At 28.7% G+C, this 22,512-nt stretch overlaps 4 protein-coding genes across 4 annotated transcripts; 2 read left to right on the top strand and 2 right to left on the bottom strand.

Annotated features, from left to right (window-relative positions):
- The first annotated feature begins 106 nt into the window (after positions 1 to 106).
- LOC130813672 (cationic peroxidase 1-like) lies at positions 107 to 4,279 on the top strand. Its single transcript, XM_057679514.1, has 4 exons — positions 107 to 169; positions 461 to 643; positions 1,924 to 2,092; positions 3,888 to 4,279. Exons 1-4 carry the CDS (start codon positions 122 to 124, stop codon positions 4,277 to 4,279), a joined length of 792 nt encoding a protein of 263 aa, XP_057535497.1. The 5' UTR covers positions 107 to 121.
- A 2,262-nt stretch (positions 4,280 to 6,541) lies between these two features.
- LOC130814185 (cationic peroxidase 1-like) lies at positions 6,542 to 10,746 on the top strand. Its single transcript, XM_057680252.1, has 4 exons — positions 6,542 to 6,877; positions 7,766 to 7,957; positions 9,135 to 9,300; positions 10,011 to 10,746. Exons 1-4 carry the CDS (start codon positions 6,638 to 6,640, stop codon positions 10,469 to 10,471), a joined length of 1,059 nt encoding a protein of 352 aa, XP_057536235.1. The 5' UTR covers positions 6,542 to 6,637; the 3' UTR covers positions 10,472 to 10,746.
- A 518-nt stretch (positions 10,747 to 11,264) lies between these two features.
- LOC130814184 (cationic peroxidase 1-like) lies at positions 11,265 to 14,620 on the bottom strand. Its single transcript, XM_057680251.1, has 4 exons — positions 14,356 to 14,620; positions 13,503 to 13,694; positions 13,211 to 13,376; positions 11,265 to 11,856 (listed from the first exon to the last, which is right to left on the bottom strand). The coding sequence occupies exons 1-4, from the start codon at positions 14,554 to 14,556 to the stop codon at positions 11,459 to 11,461; spliced, it is 957 nt and encodes a 318-aa protein (XP_057536234.1). The 5' UTR covers positions 14,557 to 14,620; the 3' UTR covers positions 11,265 to 11,458.
- Positions 14,621 to 17,480: 2,860 nt separating this feature from the next.
- LOC130814183 (cationic peroxidase 1-like) lies at positions 17,481 to 20,978 on the bottom strand. The gene is made up of 4 exons (XM_057680250.1): positions 20,691 to 20,978; positions 19,332 to 19,523; positions 18,230 to 18,395; positions 17,481 to 18,017 (listed from the first exon to the last, which is right to left on the bottom strand). The coding sequence occupies exons 1-4, from the start codon at positions 20,922 to 20,924 to the stop codon at positions 17,626 to 17,628; spliced, it is 984 nt and encodes a 327-aa protein (XP_057536233.1). The 5' UTR covers positions 20,925 to 20,978; the 3' UTR covers positions 17,481 to 17,625.
- Positions 20,979 to 22,512: the final 1,534 nt, after the last annotated feature.

Raw genomic sequence — 22,512 nt, 5'->3', positions numbered from 1 at the left:
GTTCTTGCTCCTCTTCTCAATCCATGCTCAATTATCTACAAACTTTTACGATTCAACATGTTCAAAATTTGAATCTACGGTTAAATCCATCATTAGTGATGTTGTCAATAATGAACCTCGCATGGGAGCTTCATTGCTTCGTCTTCATTTTCATGATTGTTTTGTTGAGGTATGTAACTCTAAAATTTTCATTTCGGTATTACATGTCTAGTTAATTATAATATGTTATATAACTTTTGACGGTATATACTTTATTGAAATATGAATTAAATGAGCTATGTAACTCATAAATTAAAGGTTCATGTATACATGTTATTAGTGTATATTTTTAAAGACGACCTTCACCTAACTTGACTTGTTATACTTCAACTCTTACCCCATTCTTTGAATATATATATATGTTTAGTTATGAACGACATAGAATTGTTAATATATTAGAATGTATGTGTATGGTATATAGGGATGTGATGCATCATTGCTTTTGGATGTTCCTGGTGGTGAAAAAGAGTCTGTACACAATGCAAACTCTTTGCGAGGATTTGAAGTAATAGATTTCATTAAGCAGCAAGTTGAGGGATCTTGCCCTGGTGTTGTTTCCTGTGCAGATATATTAGCACTTGCTGCTCGAGACTCTGTTGTTGCGGTATGCATCTTACACGTACTATTTTTATATTTTAGTCGCATTATTTTTAGGTGAGATAATTTTTAGAGAACTATGCAATTTTATAAACAAAAAAAAAACTATATTATATCTACATTATATAATTGTACAACTGGACTTAAATTGTTCAGATTAGGTAAATTTTACATGAAAACGATTGACCGGGTTGTGTTTTCTATAGTAAACAAAGGTTATTTTTATTCACATAGAAACTCTAGATTTTAAGCAAATTCATTGACGTGAACATGCGTACATTTTCTGTATTTTCAATCCATTAGATAATTAGGCTGCAACCGATATGTGATCAAGAAACCAACTCACACGGTTATATTAATTGTTTGACAAAATCCGTGTCGTAATTACTAGTTGTTGAATATTACTAGTGGGTGAATACTAGCTGTGGCCCACTTTCAATGAAAATGTAATAAAATATTTGTAATTTTTGATTTTTTTAACTCTATTTCATAAATACTTAATATTTTTTTCGTTTTAATTTATTTGTAATATTTACTTTTTTACGCAGTTTAATGTACTTATTTACTCGTTAATATCTCTAATTATATATAATAAAAAATTATAAAAATTTGAAATTACCAATCTTTGCAATGAGATGAATCAAACAAAATCTCAATTGACTATGTTTTAACCTATAGATTATAAACTAATTACAAATTAAAAGTGATGAATGAATAGTGCTATTTTTCAAATGTTACGACTAATTTGGAACGGAGGAAGTATATATTAAGTTATTATATACAATAAAAATTTATAAAAATTTAATATTAATAATTTTTGCACTGAGACGAATCAAATAAGATCTTATTTGACTATATTTTAACTTATAAATTAAATACTAATCACAAGTCAAGGGTGACGAATGATTAGCTTTAAGTAATTTTAAATGGAGAAAGTAGTTGTTACAATTTGTTTTCCACGCTAATCAATGTATAATTTTTAATCTTTATGATAAATATATTAAATTTCATATGCATTAAGAATTTAAGATTAATCAAATAAGATTATAATTGACCTAAATAACACTATTTGGTGTACGTCAACACAACGAAATAACATAAATAATCTAAATAAATTTTTGTGAGAGAAGGTCTCTTTGATATATCATTTCTAATGGGGTCGGCCCATAAAGGAAATGTAAAGTGAAAGTAAACATTAAATTTTAATGGATTGAGCCTGAGAGACATCTCTCAGAGTAACGGTCTCAAAGAAGACTGGCTGAATAATCTATGTATGTATAAATGCAGCTTGGTGGTCCGAGTTGGAGGGTAGAGTTTGGGCGCACAGACTCAACTTCAAGACCAAGTGCACAATCTGCTGATCGTAACATTCCTTTTGCAACAGACGATCTTTCTACGATTTCCTCATTATTTGCCAGTAAAGGTTTCAGTGTCCGTGAGATGGTTGCTCTTTCAGGTTTTGCTCTCAACTTTATTTTCACATTTGGACTAACAAATAAACATATTTACATCTCAGCTAAACATCAAAATATAAAATTAATTAACTTTATTTTTGATTAATTTACGTGTAAAAAGCTAGCTACATTTTTATTGCTTACAAGAAATAGTAAGTGACAGCTAAAATATCGTTTTGTCAATGTTATCCTAGGCCAGCCGTGTTGCGTGGATTCTAAGAAATAAATTACTCCATGTCCCACTCAGTTTAGTCACATGGGTATTTGGTAAGGGAGTGACAAAAATATAACATATTGCAAGGTAGGTAGAAAAAATTATAAATGATATAACAAAATAAGTTAAATGTGTAGATAAAAAACTAAAGAAAGATATGAATTATGGTCAAAAATAGAAATAAAACAAATTTAAAGGGACAAACTAAAAAAGATAATGGGATTGGATAAATTTTAAGAGTGTTTGGCAAAATAGCATATTAGGCCATTTTAATTTATTTTGATACAAAAAGAAGGGTGGGTAATCAAGCCATTCAATACTAATGTTTAGTAAATTAAATGATTGAAACAAATTTATGGTATGAATAAACTATTTTTAAACAAGGTGCTCATAACGGCGGGTTCAAAAATATTTGATCTAACCAATTAATAAAAAACGCTAGTCAAACCACCAATATAATCAACTATCGATCAGCTACTATCATCCATCAATTTTTTGCCAAACACACCAATCTAACCCAATACTACTATACAAAGTACTATAAAATAACTCATTCCCTTTGGTTTAACAATGATAAGGTTACTTAAATTCCAAACTTTATTTTAAATCAAATCTTAGACGGAAGCCAATAGAAGTTAGTAGTCTTTGTTATCAATGTCCATCTTATATATAAGATGAGTTCAATCTCTTCATCCTTTTTTCCCTCCAAACTAGTTGGATTTTTTGCTAGTGCTTTTTAGAAAAGAGGTTTTGGGCTGAGTCATTTACGGAGGATCGTTTTCAATTAAAACGGATTTAACGCTTTACAATGAATTATTGATTAAGGAAAAATTACTTAGAATCATTCAATCTATTTATGATTTTCTTATAATAATTACACCTATTAATTAATTATGAATAATTTCAACTTTAAGGGGTATAGTCCTAGAGTAAACTTGGTATCCTGATGACTTGCTATAATAAGTTTTATTTTTTTAAAAAACAATTAAAATAAAATATCGAAAAAAATATTTAAAAAAATTATGTTTTTTATTATGCAGAAATTTTTATGTAAATTTTCAAAAATTTTCTTTAATTTAAAATTAATTTTCATTTTACTTTTTTAGTGAGTTACCTACCTACTATAACAGGTCATCGGGTTACCCAAGTTTACTCTGGACAAATACCTCATAAAGTTTGGATTATGCATCGTTAATCAATTGATGAAATTATTACAGAAAAATCATAAAAATGTTGAATTATTCTAAGTAATTATTCCAAAAATAAAATTTGACTAAAAATATACCGTGTGATAACCAATAAAAATGATGATGTAGGGCTTAAAAATTTGAAAATATTATAACAAAAAAATTGTCAAAATTTGTTGGATTTGGGTTACAGTTTGATTTGACCCACGTTTCGGTTTTTGAGTTTATCGTTCAAAAATTCCCAAGTTATAATCTTGTAAATGTCAATCAATTTTATTTAATGTCTGGAAAAATTATTTTGTAAAACATAACAATCTATATGTAGTCCATTTTTCTGAACGCATCCATAATCCATAGATAATAAATGTATAAATTGATACGTTTGTGTTTGGATAGGTGCTCACACAATAGGTCAAGCTAGGTGCGTACGCTTCCGTGATCGCGCCTACGGAGAGCAAAACATAGAACCATCATTCGCACAAAGGCTACAGAACATATGTCCAGCATCTCCCAACATTGGGGACGATAATCTTGCTCCTTTGGATAGTCAAAGTCCAATTACTTTCAACAACGATTACTTTAGGGACTTAACCAATTTTATGGGTCTACTTCACTCTGACCAAGTACTCTTTAGTAGAACTGCAAGACCAAACGATGTTTTTGTTCAAGCTTATGCAAATGCCCAGCCCATTTTCTTTAAAGATTTTGCTAGTGCTATGTTGAAGATGAGCAGGATGGGTGGTGCTGGTAATGGACTTGTTCGAACTAATTGTCGGGTTGTTGGCTAAACCATCAATTGCTATGATGAACTACTTTCCTCTGTTTCTTTTTGATAAATGTACTTTTCTCAACAACTCTTGCATAAAACGAAGAAATGTAACTATTAAAAGAAATTAACTAAGGATAATATATAATACATCTCTATTTATGTTTTGTGTTTTGCGATGAAATAATTGAGAAGTGTGTAAATTAATTTTAGTGTACCAAAGCGGATGTAAGAGTAAATTTCTTTCATAAAGTGTCTTTATGTTTAAATTTAAAGATGTTAGCTATTTTTTTCTTACTTCAATTACCGATTTTTCTGAGCTACTAAAGTGGTTTTATTAAAAAATTTGTTTAGTTTTTATTTGAAGAAAAAATTAGTGCTATATAAGGGTGCATTTTAAAGAATATTTCCTTTGCTTCAATCAGTTTGCCAATATTTTTATTTTGGACTGTCCCTTTTACTTTGTAATAATTTTACTTTACGTAATATTTCTAACATTTTATGTTTCTTATTCGCATATCTTATTTTAATTTTTTTTCAATTTATTTATAACCGCACAATTTTTCTATTTTCACTATTATCTTAATTTTTATGTGGTTGTGTCATAATTATTTATGAGTTCTTGGTACAATTGTGCATCATTTGTAGGCACATGCTTTATATTTAAACTCATAGGTTCATACCCATAGGCATAACCCACTGGTAAATGGTAACCAATCACTATTTAGAATACACATGCTTTAAGTTAGTTTAAGAAGCTTCTTTTTAAGTCAAATTAAATTATTTCAACTGCCATCCATCTTTTCGTCCTTTTCAAGTTTAAAGCCTAATAAAAGTGTATGACTTGACTTTTGGGCCCAATTCATTTCCAAGCTCATGTCTAAGAGTTTCTTTTGTGTGATATCATTTTGAATTTGAATCTTGAAAAATATTTTGTTTGAAATCTTGATTCACATTTGGGATAGAGGCGTATCCTCGATTCATATTGAGTGGACTTCAACAAACAAGCAATTAATAATAATGACAGAGTTTTAATTTTAAAAGATTAAAGTCGACTACATAAAATTAATATATCAGTTTCAATAATATACTGACTTGAATATTAAAAATTGAAGACTAATTAATGAGATTGTTTTTGAAACCAAATATCATTATGCTGATTGAGATAGTTATTCTGATGTTTATCAATTTACTTTTTTTATAGTTGTTTTGTAGTAGGAGAGATTTCGAACTACCATATCTTTTTTGTATGCCTAAGAAAATACAAAGGAGCAATACGTTAGTGTTTCTATAAAACACACATAACTGGTCCCTTAGTTAAAGAAATATTGATTCGGTAAGAGACAACAATTTAATAACATCACATTCTCTATTTCAAGGGTAATTCTATAGTAGTTGTCTTTAAATCCAACCATTATAATAAATTTAATTAGATAAAGTATCAAATCTTAATATTAAGTTCGTAAGTTTGATGATAACTAAAAAATATTTACTAACTTATGTCAAAAATAAATTAAAATAAATTATCTTTTACCCTTTTTATGATTGTATAGCGAATTTAATACCTCAATTTATCACAAATGACATATATGCTCATTACGGGCTGATTTTTTAATAAATTGAGCATTACTTAAAAATGACTCCTATTTAAGATTCATCATTATTTCACTGATTAAACTTTAAATAAATAAACAACATCATTTTAAAAATAGGAATTCAAATTAAGTAGCCTAGGGGACCCCAATACACTTATGTGAAACATGAAAACAAAATAATATATATTCCCCGCTAAAAAGAAAAGAGAGAAGAATTCTAGTCAATATAAAACCCGAGAATATTAGGTTGCAAAATACCAAACATACTAGACAAAATCATGTACTACGTAACTAATACCTATTAAATATACTTATATTTAGCATTTTGTTTATCTTTGTGCTGTTTGAAAAATGATTTCTATGTTGGTATTTTTTTGATTTTTGACTTTTACTCGTTTAGCTGATTAAAAAGAAAATATTATTTGATAAATGATTTTTTAGCCATTTGAAATTTTAACTTTTAAGTCAAAATGAAAAAAATAATTTAATTAACTTTTTTCATTTCCTTTTTGACCAATTTTTTTCTTTAATAAACATTCAACATCTAATTTTACTAAAATTTTCTGAACACATAAAAGTCTAAAAATTTAAAATTTTCAATTGACAAACCAACTAAAAAGGTTAAGAAACATTTCTTAAGATATCATTTGGTTTTCTTTTATTATATATATATATATATTCTTCCATTCTCTAATTCTTCACTATTAGATTTGTGGTTGTTATATTACACACTCATTCATCAATCTGATTATTATCCAAATTAAATCTGTAGAAGAAACTAATAAATGGCTTTCTATTTATCATTTTACACATCAAATTTCTCCATTTCAAAGCTGATCATATTATGTTGCTTGTTATGGGTGGTGATAGATTCAGTTTCAGCACAATTATCTCCAACATTCTATTCAAGTTCGTGCCCAAATGCAACCTCCACTATTCAATCTGCAGTTCAAGCTGCTGTAAATAACGAGTCTCGTATGGCAGCGTCTTTACTTCGTCTTCATTTCCACGATTGCTTTGTTAATGTAAGTTTATTTATATCAACTCTTCTTTTTCGATTGCTTTATTGCGATTTTTTATGTGAGGACATTTTAAACGTTAAAATTTTTGTAGAAATTTTCAATATTGTAACATGCTTTCGATATATTATATAATGTAGTGTTTTGGAATAAGTATTTCATTTTAGGATTTTAATTATGAAATCATAAATGAAAAAAAATTTGATCCAAATTAAAAATTAAAAATTTTTAATTTGTCAAACAATAAACTTTTTGCCAATTTCAAATTTCTAAATGAAATTATCGTTTTCAAAGCATCATATGTGTTGCATCCATACTTGTAACTCAAAAGAAATTTATATAAATGTCATCAAAATCCGGTTAATATGTCTCTCTTTCAATAACTTTTTTCCTTACAGGATATGTTATGTCTTCAATTTTGAATTTCCAAAATATTCAGTGTTTTTCATTAATAGTCACCCAAAAAAATCTTGTAAATATTGCTTCAATTGTTGTGACAATTATTGTCGTCACAAATAAATTGGCCACTATAATTTGTCAATGGTATTAACAAACAAAAGAAAGTCTAATATCTTTGATTAATGTCGATCATGCATATCAGTGGTAAAATTTGGGACCGTAATTTAGAGGTACAAGGTTGTTCTTCATCAAGCAAGCCTAATATCTATGATCATGCAATTACATATATATATATATATATATATATATATATATATAACATTTTAATTTTTATATTGATTTAAAAAATTTTATGAGATCCACTGCTGCTAATAGTCCTCAATTCGGTCAAAGTAAAATATTTGTTGGAAGAAAATATATACATTCAAATGATTAAGACAGAGGATTAAGTTCAATATTACTATTAATTTTCTATATCGATATATTATCTTACAGGGATGCGATGGTTCACTTTTGCTAGATGACACAGCAAACTTTACCGGAGAAAAAAAAGCAGCACCAAATCTAAATTCGGTGAGGGGTTTTGAAGTTGTTGACACCATTAAATCTCAAGTAGAGAAAATATGTCCTGGTGTTGTTTCTTGTGCAGATATTCTAGCTCTTGCTGCTAGAGACTCTGTTGTTGCGGTAAGACATACAAAGTTTTATTGAGATTTTGATGATTTCTGGCGAGCTATTGTATATTGATATGATATAGGATTTTTAAAAATATTTTCAAACCTAATATATATAATATTGACAATAATGTTTAGGAGTAGTTCGTCTCTTTCAAAACATTGATTACGTTTGGTAGCTACCGAGAGGGATAATTATTCTCATTGGACAACCTAAGCTAACTTCTTGCAACTTGTGTAGGAGTACTCGCATGCAGGCTAGCAATATTGACCAGTTGGTTACACTTTTCACTTTAGATACATTATTCTTAAAAAAAAAAAACTTATAAAAAAGAAAGGGATTAAAGAAGCTATCACATAATAGAATATACATTATTCTTATATAAAAAAGTAGTACATTTTATAAAATTAATGTGTAGAGTTGGGTTTTCTTTTGATTGTTGAATTTCTTTTTACTTAACTTTTAGTAAGAGATTATCTTATAATACAGTTTTTGTGAGTTTATTAATTATCATACAAGAAATAAATGCAACTACAATAGGAAAATTTCTTGCAAAAATTAGTTTTGAAATCACGAAGTATAGCAACGAAAAACATCAATATATTGAAATCAAATTATTAATTTGTAGAGATAAAACAAAAAATCGTTTGATCAAAAAATCCAAGATCACAACAACAAAAAATTTTAATTTATGTTGAGTGGTTGATTCATTGTGAAATTATATATATTATTAATATTAATCTATAAATATCGCTTTATTGCAACTCAACACATTCAAAAAAAAAAAAAAAAAAAAGTCAGACCCGTTTTGGACCCGGATCCGGTACTGGATCCGCAAATCCGGATCTGGGTCTTGCAAAACTGGACCTGCGGATCCGGATCTGGATTCGGGTCCACCTAGATCCGATCCAAATCCGACCCATTGCCATCCCTAGGTACAGGTATGGTATGTCCGCCTTTTTCAAAAAAAAAACCCCACCTCGAACCCTGCCTTGTGTGGAATATTAGAATTATCCTTTATTTTTTTTATATATATAAGTATAGTAAATTTAGATACATAAAAAGACTATAACTGAAATTAAAGGTAGGTTTTTTCTAATTAAAGTAGATGAGGTGCATAAAAATGGTGATGACTTTTGTTTGAGGGCTAATTAATTATATTAAAAGTTGTGCACTTGATTGAAAATAGTTAGGTGGACCAAATTGGACAGTGGCATTAGGAAGAAGAGATTCTCAAACAGCAAATCAAAGTGCAGCAAATACAAGTCTTCCTGCTCCTTTTATGAATCTTGATGTGCTCACTAAATTATTCTCAGACCATGGTTTTACTACCCAAGAGTTGGTTGCTTTGTCAGGTCAGCTTTCTTATCACTACTTTACATATTCGTTAGTTTTTATAACTTCTTAAAACCTTAAGTCTAAATTTTATTTAAAAAAATCTCATGAAATAATTAAATAATTAATGGATGATCAAATCTATTGACTTAAATGGGTCTTCTTAAACAAACTCACATATGAAATGATAAAAAATAACCATAAATTTAAAGCCGAGTTTAAATAGACTTGAATTATAAGCCATTTGATATGAAATTGAGCCTTTTAGCATTTTTGATGTTGTAAAAACAAGAATGCTCATGCAAACGGATTGACTTAACCTTATATTTGTTCATACAAAATGGTAAACTTATCGACCTAATTAACTCTATTTGAAATATATTCGAAGTATGTAAAGAAGATCGAGATTTATTTGTAATAGTAGTAGACATAATCAAAAATAACTTGAACAGATTTAAGAGTTGATTATTAAGTCAAAAATCAATGATATAAAATACATTAGAAATGGTGCAAGGGTAACAATAATGTAGGGTTGGGTTAGGCTAAGCCATGAACCATGCTATTTGATAAAAATAATTTAATATTGAATCGTGTCATATAGGAATATAACATCAAATATGACATCTAATTGGTTGAGTACACAAGTAAAGATGCGTGTTCAGCTCACCCTATACTGATAATTGATCGATTTATTATTGTTTAAACTAATGTATTTCCTCCACAAATTCAGGAGCTCATACAATAGGACTAGCAAGATGTACTACATTTAGAACACACATCTACAATGAAACCAACATAAACTCCACATTTGCATCATCAATGCAAGCAAATTGTCCTTTTATTGGAGGAGATAACAACACTTCACCTCTTGATTCAACTTCAACAACATTTGATAATGCATACTTTAGTGAATTATTAGGGCTAAATGGCCTTCTTCATTCTGACCAAGAATTGTTTAGTAGCAATGGAACCGGATCTACCAACTCTACCGTCTCCTTCTATAGCTCGAATTCGACGGCTTTTTTCATTGATTTTGCTAATGCAATGGTGAAGATGGGTAATTTGAGTGTTCTGACTGGATCAAATGGAGAAATTAGGACTAATTGTAGGAAGGTTAATTCTAACTCTTCAACCTTGCTTCATACTAAAGTTTCTCATGCATTAGTCAACGCCCTTTTTGATTATATGTGAAAAGAGAAGATGAATAATCTACAAATCGTATTGGTTTGTTTTTGGTATTGTAATAAAGTGAGAAATAATTAATCATACATTTACATGTATGAAATGTTTTGGCTTTTGTATGAACTACTATATATATGATCGTATGTGTGTAGATTATAATTATCATATGAATAAGTCTAATTGTAATCGAATGGTATTTATATAGTCCATTCTTCAACTATTTTATTGTCTATTTTAGTCCAATAGTGTTTACGCAATTTATGTTCAATGAAACTTGAAAAAACATTTTATTTGATTCATTTTAAAATAATGATATTTAATATAATAGTACACGAATTTCTGATTTATGACATACGGTCTCACTATCATACAATATAATCCCGAATTGAATGTTTTTTTTTAATTTGAAATTTTTTATATATGGACTTGTTGTACAATAAGATGATCAATTTCGTGCAAGGTTTGCTCTAAATAGTATCAATAAGTTCAATCTAACAAATTTAATGTTTAATTGATAAAAATAGATTTAGATGGTTAAAATTAGTTAACTAGTATTAAAAGATAGTAAATTATAGAAAAAAAATAGTAAATCAATAAAGAAGAAAACTAAAAAAAAATGTAAACGTATTTGATCCATAAAAATGTATTTAATTTGGTGCATTTTAATCTAGTCATATATTTGTTTAAATAACCTAAAACACAAATATTTGGTATGATGAATATCAATCTTACTATAAAAATTTCTATTAAATACAAGCATGATAACAAGAAAAAATATTTTTAATGTATTATTTTAAGCTCTCTTACATTATTTCAAAAATTTAAAAAAAAAAAAAAAAGCACCTACACACAAGATAACATTTATCACATACATGTACACAAAATATTTGTATAAAGACTATATTCTTTGCCTTAAATTCCAAAATTTAATTATAAATCTTTTGTCCATCGAATTAATCGAAAACAAAATTTAATAATGAACCAATAAAGTCCAAATCAGTTGGTTTTCCGGCAATTAATTCTAACTTCTCCAGTTGTACCGGTTAAGACATTCAAGTTACCCATATTCAGCATAGCATTAGAGAAATCAGTGAAAAATGTGGAAGAATCTGAACTATAAGATTGTACTTGTGAATCAGTTGTTCCACCATTCCCATTAAACAACTGTTGATCAGAGTGTAAAAGACCTTCAGAAGTTAGCAAGTTTGTGTAGTATGCATTGTCAAATGTTGTTGAGCTTGTTTTATCAAGTGGTGCGAGATTGTCATCCCCTGACCCAACACTACTTGGACAGTTTCCTTGTAAAGATGTTGCAAATGTTGAGTTTATGTCATTGTCGTTGTAGATGTGAGCTCTAAAACTTGTGCATCTCGCTTGCCCTATTGTATGAGCTCCTACAATAATGCATTGGATATGGTTAAACATTCTTGTGAATAATTCTATAAAAATATTATTAGCCCGTCTTGTATGAAACCGTCTCACCTTGAGACGGATCCATAAAAACGGCCATTAGTAAAAAAAAAAAAAAACAAAAACTGAATTTCCAATTGTACAGGTTGCGAATTGCTTTAAAAAAATAATTTGGGTTGGCCCAATTAAAGTCATCTCATGATAAGACAACTGTTAATGAAATTTTATTGGAGTAACAAAGACGGATGTTAAACAAAAGTCTATTGGATTAGAAGCAAATTAATCGAGACGAAAAAAATATTTTAAAAAGATGGACCAGCTTAGGCATACTAAACCGCATGTGTTTTCGTCAAAAACTGAAAGTTGACCTTTGAATTTTGAATTGGACCGAAAAAAACAAATTCATATTATGCTATTAAAAATTTATTTTATTTTATAAAGTTACTTTTTTTTTATTATTATAGTGGACCAATAATATATAGCTTTGCTACGGTTTCAATGAGAAAATATAGAGTCAAAAATATTTATTAAAATAATTTTTAAAAGACCTTATTTGTTCAAAATAATCTCAAATATAGATTAACTCAAAATAATTTATACTATTGAGTATTGAGGTAACCTTCTATAAAATAATCTGAAGTATTACTTATATTCTAAAAGTACACCCAATTATATTAATAAAATTTTTTTATTTGTTTTGAAAATGTTACCACACAGTATTAAGTATTTTGAGTTAATTAATACTCTTTCTGTTTTCATATATTAATCTCAAATAAAATTTACGAACTTCAGTGTCAAACTTTAACTAGGATTTTATTTTCATTGATCTATAAGAAAAAAAACATATTCATATGAAATCTTGTTAGATTCGTTTCAATATATACTTTCTAAATATCAACCTTTTAGATTTTTTAAAAAGTTACAATTAAAATTATGTGATTTTAAAGTTTGCATTGAGATATTTGAAAAAAAGTAAATGAAAAGAATATTTAAAAATAAAGAAAATAGTAGAGATTATTTTGAACAGATGAGTCATATTCACAGAATTATATTTAACGGTTAAATAAATATAGTGGATTCCATTTCCGAGGAATGATATAGAACTAAATTAAATACTTTAGGATTGGTTGATATATATTTTTTAATTAAGGCTTATTATTATTGAGTCAAATTTTAAATCAAATAAATAAATAATTTATCTAATTAGAAGCCCTATATAAATTAATATATATTTTAGAAGAATGCCACTATAAAAAGTAGTGTCATTTAAGAAGCGAGATATAAAGAAACAAAGTGTAATCTGTACAGTATATATTTATTAAGAGGATTAGTGCAAACCTGACAGAGCCACTAAATCTTTAGTACTAAGGCCTTGATCCGAGAAAGATGTAATGAGGTCGGATATGTTCAAACTGGGTCTTGGAATATTTGAATTTGCTAAACTTAGACTCGCAGTAAGTGCATCTCTTCTTCCTAATTGTACTGTCCAACTTGGGCCACCAAGCTACGGAAAATTAATTATTAGAACAACAATGACAACACCATATTAAATTGCCGATAGTTTTCTATAAGCTTGATTCACACTATTTTAGTGTATGTATATATATATATTTTGGAAAGTTTATCTTACCGCAACTACGGAATCTCTAGCAGCAACCGCTACGATATCAGCACATGAGACAATACCAGGACACATGTTCTCAACTTGTGTTTTAATAGTGTCGATTACATCATAACCTCTAATCGAGTTATTGTTTGGTGTTGCGGTTTTTTCTCCGGTGAAAGTAGAATTGTCATCTAGTAAAATCGAACCATCACATCCCTAGTAATTCATGCAAAGAGAGGAAATAATCAACTTAAATTAATATTTATTATTGATCAAGTCAATATATTAAGCTAGTCTTCAAATCAAATTTCATGTGATAGCTTTTACAATGCATTCAATATTAAACACTATAGTAGGTCAAATCAAATAATCAACTCCTATATTTTGTATAACCTTTAACTTTATGTTTAAGTGTGAAATTCTCCTATATTATTATACCGAATGATGTTAATTTCGATTTTTTTTTTGAAAATGAAAATTATTTCACTAATTCAGAATAAACACTTACAGTACAAGTCATTTGGTGCAATTAAAATTTTAATATATTTTCATAATTTTGTATTTTTATAGGAGTATATAGCAATTAGGGTCACTAATATCATTTTACTCTCTCCATTTCAATGACTTTGTCTCATTTTATTTGGGCATGTTTGCCAAAATATATATTAAAGTCTTATCTAATGGTGCATAAGTAAAAATTATAAAAAGTTAATATTAATAATCCTTGCGATGAAGATAAATCAAATAAAATCTCACAAAAATTAAAATAGGACATGAGCTTAAAGATGCCCCAAAAGTATAAACTCTAACAAATGTTTTTCTTTTTTCTTAGAAACACATGCATGCACCAAGAAATATTTAACTTTAAATGACTTACGTTAACAAAGCAATCGTGAAAATGAAGACGAACTAAAGATGCTCCCATACGAGCCTCATTATTAATAGCAGATTGAACAGCAGATTGAATTGTCGAAAGAGCATTAGGGCATGAGCTTGAATAAAATGTTGACGATAATTGAGCTGATGTTGCACCAATTAGTACACAAAGGAAACACCATTGAAGCTTAAAGGAAGTCATTGTTGTGTTATATAAATATGGACTAAAGAAATATAAATAGTTAAGGACTTACTAAGAGATAATAATTTGTATAAAAATTGGCTTGCTTATGAATATGAAGAATGAACTATATATATAATACTCCATACGTGAAAATTTCAAGTATCAGCGTAATGTGAAGTGTGAAGAGTTCTTATCTAATAACAAGTTGCATTTTTGCGTAACTACTTATCCTCCTATAATAAATGACTGTTTATTTTGAAAAGTCTATAATTGAAATATGTATAGCATTAGAGCTTAATTTGACTTAATGACCATACTTTATAATTAATTGAATGATAAGCTTGCTACTGGCTACTGATCCATTGTCCATATATGATTAAGATATCTTAATTTTCACATTAAAAAATGGGAGTAGTTTAATTAGAAGATATATAATACTCTATTATATACAAATTAATACTATGGATTTTCATGATTTACCAAATCAAAAGGTTGATATCATGAAAGAATGCGATTAGACGATTTTTAAATAAAATTTTACTTAACTATATTTTTTTATATATAGAACAATATATAAAATAAGTTTGAATGATAAAATGTGTAAATAATTGTATTAATATAACAAATATTTCAGAATGGACAAAAGTATATAGAGTAAAATTACAATTTTATAATAAGTTATATAAGAATGACATACTATATACTTCTAATGAATTTATTATTATTATTATTATTATTATTATTATTATTATTATTATTATTATTATTATTATTATTATTATATTATTATTATTATTATTATTATTATTATTATTATTATTATTATTATTATATTATTATTATTATTATTATTATTATTATTATTATTATTATTATTATTATTAATTTATTTTGTAATGAACAATATAATTTATAAAAAAACTTGTAGATCAATGATAAACATTTTTTCTTGGCATTTATAGTTGTTTCGGTAATGAAACAAGAAAGTGCAAAAGACACTTAAAATACCTGGAGATAGGTGTAATCGGGTACAATTGTCAATATGCTTGATAGTGCTTATGATCCTTCCGCTGATGAGACCTTAAATCCTGCAATACAACGTTAGCCTTGCCCGGGGTAGTTTCCCGGAAAACCCCTCCAACGCTCAAGTCCGATCGGGAAACAGAAAGTAATGAATGCAAGATAGGATGAGTTCATATCAATTGAAGGTTATTTAGTTAAGATTGTAAGTGGGTGGGCGGAGTATTGTTTCAGAGTAACGGTAGGAATATCAATGCTTATTCCCATGCAAATGATGTATGCAACATGTATTTATAATGGTAGAATTGAGGTTGGATGGAGAATTAATATTAGAATCATGGGTATGATGGATAAGTGGTAGGTTATGGTGAGTAGTGAGTAGTTATTTAAGAAAGTTATTGGACCGATGTAGATGATTTAGAGTCTGACTAAATAAAATATAAGTTTATTTATATGACCCCATAACAATACTAATTTAAAATTAATATTTTTTCTTTATATCAAGTAAAAATGCCTTGACAAAATAACAAATTTACTTGGCAATATCACTGCTCAAAATATATAATGACAAATATGCAATTTGAATGGTTATGCAATAATGCATTAAGAGTAAGACCTTAACGGCGCCAATTACGAGTATTAATGATTGGGCAAATATAAATTAAATCTTCAATTTAGCGACTACGTCCACTTTACTTTCTAGAAAGAGTAGTTAGATCAATTCGCCAATGAAAAAAGAATAATTAAATAACAAAAAGTCACTTGCGGTGTTCTTAGTTCCTACACGTGTTTTTTAAATTGACAAACTCAAATTCCCAATCATTGGCCCCATTTCCAAATTCAATTCAATTGTCTTGGCATTTATTTGCCTTTTTCTTTTTTTTTTTTTGAGAGAAAAAAATTAAGTGAAAATCAAACTTAGAAGTACATAGAGAAAAAGGAATACCCCTTCAGTTGAAATAACAAAACTCAATTCTCTTGTCTCACATGTTGCTCTTGTGCCTATTTATTTGCAAAAACCTTTGCTTATAGCCAGTTAGTTTTTGTTATTTTGGGAACTTATGTATAGTCTTGACAAGTGATAGAATCAAAGTTGAAAATTTTTATAATAATAGAAAAATTGAAGAGTAGTAACATATTTTACTTTGAAGTTTCAATATTTTTTACATTTTTAACAAGAAAATCAGTAAAATTTGAGTTTAATATGGAGACCGCTAACTCCCTGACTCCTTAACAAGTCTTCTGTTAGTCCTGGCTTTGCTCAAGGCTAAAATTTTAGGGCAACCTTATAGCTTATAGGCTTAAAGTACGCTATACATATTATCTACCGGCAAGGTTTTTTAGATTGAGTTATTTTGAGTTAAGTTAACTTTTAATCTGATCATTTTCATTTTGATCGGGTCAACAAACAAGGTTTTTTTTTTAGTTTTAATAAATCTTTACATGAAACCAATTCCAAAAAATGTATATAAATTAATTTTAAGGTTTTAAAAAATATAAACTCAAAGTACAAAAATTGATGATAAATATATTGGATTTCAACTAAGAAGCTATAAAAATTGAAAGTTTGACATAAATTTTACCATTGGATTTGACCCTAAATTTTACTTTAATTATGGGTTATGTTACTTTTTAGATATTTACTCTCTTTGTCTCTAATATTTTGTTATATTTGTTTTCATATTATCTTTAATCATTCATGATAAAAAAAAAATTAAAAAAATGGACAATAATAATTTTACATTGAGATTAACTAAACAAAATCTCACTTAATATGTTTTAATTTATAAATTATAATAAAATACACATTAAGACCTATTGATTAACAGCCCCAAAAAGCAATTGTTGCAAAATATTAGGGACAAATAGACTATGGTATTAAACTATCAATAGTTCAGCTGTAATTTGCATGCCCAAACTCATAGGAAGAAAAATCCATAATCTTATATTCATATTTCATAAACCCAATGCAAAATGCAATGTACTAGCTAGGAATCAACACATAAATACATACTCTAGTTTCGTACAAACTAAAAGAAATTTAGTTGAAACAAAGGTTCGATCAAATTAGTTGGTCTTCCTACAATTAGATCTAATTTCCCCATTTGATCCAGTAAGAACACTCATATTACCCATTTTTATCATTGCATTTGAAAAATCATTGAAGAATGTGGAAGAACTTGAGCTATAAGATGATACTAAAGAATCTGTTGTTCCATTGTTTCCATTGAACAATTGTTGATCGGAATGTAGAACACCTTCTAAACTTAACAAGTTTGTAAAATAGGCATTATCGAATCTTGTTGAGCTTGTTTTATCGAGAGATGATGTGTTATTGTCCCCACCATTAAATGGACAATTCGCTTGTAAAGATGTTGCAAATGTTGAATTTATGTTGGTTTCGTTATATATATGTGTTCGGAATGATGTGCATCTTGCTTGTCCAATTGTGTGAGCTCCTACATCCAACACAAAATTTTATTTGTTAGTCCGAAAGTTATATTAACTCATTTTAGCCCTTGTGAAAAGAAAATTAATTTTCAAACTTTTTTATATATGGACATATAATGATCGGGACTACATACTGTAAAAGAATAAACAAAGGAAATTTTTTATCCTACCCAAATTCCAATAAGTAATAAATAAATAAATAGATAAATAAAATAAGAACCTGATAAAGCAACCAATTCTTGGGTAGTAAAGCCTTTGTTAGAAAAGGTTGTAATGAGTTGGGAAAGATTCAAAGTTGGGGCAGGTATATTGGAATTAGCTGCACTTTGACTTGCTGTGGTCGAATCTCTTCTTCCTAAAAGCACTGTCCAACTTGGTCCACCTAGCTGTTGAAAAAAACACATCAACTACTATAAAAACAACCTAAAAAGTCTTAATTGTTAAACTTTTTGATTCTTTAATGTATAATTTAACTTTTAATATTTTTAATTGTATATTGTTAGAATATATAATATATTTAGTGGCCTCGATTAAAAGCTTACGCTAATGATTAAGGTCCAGGATATGTTATATTTTAAAGAACGAACTCAACTAAAAGATTAAACTGATGTTGTGGTTTAGGATATGTTATATACTCTAACACGCATGATTGCCCTTTGAGCTAGAAGTGTGGATACAATACTAGTCTTTTCATATCTGGTGCTAAATATTCCACTTTAAATGAGGGATGGTTGAAATGGAAAATTATAACATCTTATCACGTTGGTTTTTATACCATATCAAAAAATTAATTTAACTAAAAATTTAAGTTGATGATTGAAACCCCACAATAAATTATATACTCTAACAATTATATCACAAAAGTACATAAATTTTACATGATCGAGTCAAGCTTATCTTAATGACGATCCTAGCAACTTAGTCAAGTGCCTTTAAATCATTCAAGTTGAGTGGTTTGCTATAAATATTTTTCTAATAGTTAAATATAGGTTTTGAAAATCAATATATTTTGAAGGTAGTTAGTAAGACACTAATATCTTTTGTACTTTATTAGGTAGTTATTTCCATCTTCTTTTGATGCTCATCACGTAGAAAAGTTGTCACACACCAAGGAAAATTATGTAGTTCCTAGTTGTTAACTTTAAATTAGTCTTTTATTATTTAATAGGATCTTCAAAATTACAGACGACTCAAAAAATTCCTATATATTTGAGTCATATAGTGTAAATATAACGATACTTGTTCTAACAGAAACAAAATCCAATTTTCTACATCGTTTGATTAAGTGTAAGGTTTGTAAAGTAGTCTTATGCATGGCTTACCGCAACTACCGAGTCTCTTGCAACAACTGCTAGAATATCAGCACAAGACACCACTCCTGCACATACATTCTCTACTTGAGATTTTATGGTGTCAATCACCTCGAAACCTCTTACAGAATTTGCATTTGGTCCTGCATTCTTTTCTCCAGTAAAGTTTGTTGTGTCGTCAAGCAATATCGAACCATCACATCCCTATAAATTAGATCCACATATTGAACAAATTTATAAATCAACCAACATAATTAGATGAAGTTAAGTACTTACTAAACCTCTAAATTTAAGTCAAGGTCTCATCTAGCTACTAATTATTAAGATCGATCATCAATGAAATTTCTCAATTAAGATTGCTCTAAAATTAGTTTTAGATGCCTCTCACAAGAGAACTAGCTAGGCAAACAGTTTATAAGTAAAACATCATTATTATCCTATCAATTGTATTTCACTCATAGAAAAATTATAGACAGGGTATGGGAAGGGAAGGACGGCGGCAGCTCATACCCACAAAGGAAAGCGCGACCAAAAGAGTCCCTTAGCTCAAGAAAGATAATAAGACGTAGCTATCCGAAAAAGATCAATTAAATGCATGTAACTAAAATAAATAATTAGAACCAACTACAAAAGAAAATAAAACAGAATACAAAACTAATAATAAAAGAAACGAGAGAAGCAAGATGGCAAGAACACCCAATGATAACCTAAAAGGACATCAGTAATTTAAAATATGGATAAGTAAGACAAACTTTTTTTATATTTAACGATACAAAATTCAACTTGAAATGATCTTATGATTTGTTACCATATAAAAAATTACACGTTTTAATTGATGTGTTACCATAAAGTTAGTTTTATATTCTACCTAAGTTTTTGATAGAAAATTTTCTTGAATGTGTGAATTCATGATCAACGTATAAGAGAGAAGTGAAGGTAAGATTCAAGAAACTTGTTGATTTCTTTGTTGACCTGTAGTTGGTTACATTATTAAGGTTAGACAATTAGCTTTTTCATGCATTCACCAACAAAATTGCATGAAAACTATTTTCCAGTAACCATAATTAGTTCAAATTTTTTTTTACGTTGGTTTCTTGATTTAGTTTCAAATTTCAACATGATAAAATATTATAATATTATAGTAAGGATTTCATTCATATCTGTAATTTTAAGTAGATTATTCAGCTTCAATGTGAGGAAACTCTATGTTGCATATATATGTTTTAGCCTAAAAAACTCTTGAAATTATTTAGTTTTGAAGGTATTACAATCATTAGCTTAAACTTGTTGATTAGTTGGTTATTCAACCGAAAGAAAACTACAATTATTGTAAAACAACAATTTCTATATGTAAACAAAAATTGAACTTACATTCACAAAACAATCATGAAAATGAAGTCGAAGTAAGGATGCTCCCATACGAGACTCATTTTTCACAGCAGATTGGACTGCAGATTGGATAGTGGAGAGTGCATTTGGGCACGAACTTGAGTAGAAATTTGATGATAATTGAGCTGAAACCACTCCAATTAGTACCCAAAACAAGCAACATTGGAGCTTAAAACTGTTGAAATTTGATAAGGAAGAAAATAAAGAGGAACACATTTTAATTTGCTACACTTAATTAATTGATAATAATTTGTTGTTACTTTGATAATCAATGAGACTGGACGCATGTATATATAAGTTTATTATAGTATATTTATTTTTATTTATGATTAAAGTGCGCGTAAATCTGGTGTGTGAACAATAATATATGCTATTGCCAGCTAACATCGAATTAATTTATTATATTGCCCTAATAGTAAGTTACGTTACCGTATATGTTAGACTGAAATTTGGATAAAGATAACACGGTCAAGCTTATTGGGAAAAGTTTGGTTTTTAGTTGATGGGTAACTAAGGCTATCTAGTATACTAGTTTCTGTGAACAATAAGATTAATTAAATTACTTTTACGCTAAAGATCTACTTAGATTTTCTTTACTTAGAGTAAATACTACATTTCTCTTTGTACGGCCTCGTGTTCAATTCCTACATAGTCTTTTCCTTTCCTTAGCCTACCCAAAAATCCTAGAAAATATAATTATATTTACGTACAATATGTTTGAATAGAGAATGGAGGGATTGTATTTCCTTTATTTGGATATCAGTTCGGAAAGAAAGGGAAATGAATGAATGAAGAAAATTGAATTAAATATACAATTCATTCGCATTTTAAAGAGACAATTCCTTGAAAATTGGAATGATTTTGAAAAAAACCCCTCCTCATCCCTTCTCCTACCCTTTCTTTCTTTCATTCAAAAATATTATCTAAACATGATGTTAAAGATATCTTTAACACTATATCTGCAACAATTATGGACAATCTACAATACAAGTCCAAACATGTAGAGCATAATTGTTTCAGTACACTTACTGAGTCCACTGAACTTGTTGACTTTTGCTTGAAGAATAAGGAAGATCATCTTCAAGATGGATTGAACATCTACATGCAAGCATGGCAAGACCAAGGGGGAACAAAGGGAAGTCTCCCAACAGCCAATAACCAGAACAGAAGGCTGTTCCCAAATCAGCAAGCAACAAAACAGCAAAAACACCGATCTGCCTGGCAGCCCACCTTGCGAGCATTGGAACGTCTAACCTGGTGTGTGTATGAGCGTGGGAATTCAAAGAATGGCATCTTTGGACAAGAAAGAAGAAGCCAAGACTCAGAGTTAGCACGGAGAGTCCTCACAGAGCCCACAAGATCAGCTCCAAGGTCGCGTGTTCGCCAGATATTTGAGAATGGCTGATTTCATAATACTTAGCCTATTTTATGTTTCTGTTTTAGTTCCTTATTTTGCACGTGTTTAAATAATAAGGCACGGGGTTAGTTATGATTGTTAGACACCCCATTATAGCAGTTATAGCTCTATATAAAGGAGCAACCTCATTGTATCATACTCAGTTTTTGTTGATTAATGAATTTTCATTCAAGTAATTGTGTGCGATTACAAACCTGAGTGTTGTCTTTGTGAGTGAAACAAAGAGAGGATTCAATCAATTCCACGAGAGTTAAGAGAGTGAATCCTAACTTGAGTGTGAGGAGGAGGCCAGGGACTGAGTGAAGGTTCATTGTCTCCATCCACGACATAGAACCATTCATCCAAATTGTTCTTGTCACCTTTTTGTTTTCATACAAAACAGAAGGT

The sequence above is a fragment of the Amaranthus tricolor genome, chromosome 5, assembly GCF_026212465.1.
Source record: "Amaranthus tricolor cultivar Red isolate AtriRed21 chromosome 5, ASM2621246v1, whole genome shotgun sequence".
Lineage (NCBI taxonomy): Eukaryota > Viridiplantae > Streptophyta > Magnoliopsida > Caryophyllales > Amaranthaceae > Amaranthus > Amaranthus tricolor.
Note: the sequence above shows the minus strand (reverse complement) of the source record. Positions and strands in the feature narration are given on the sequence as shown.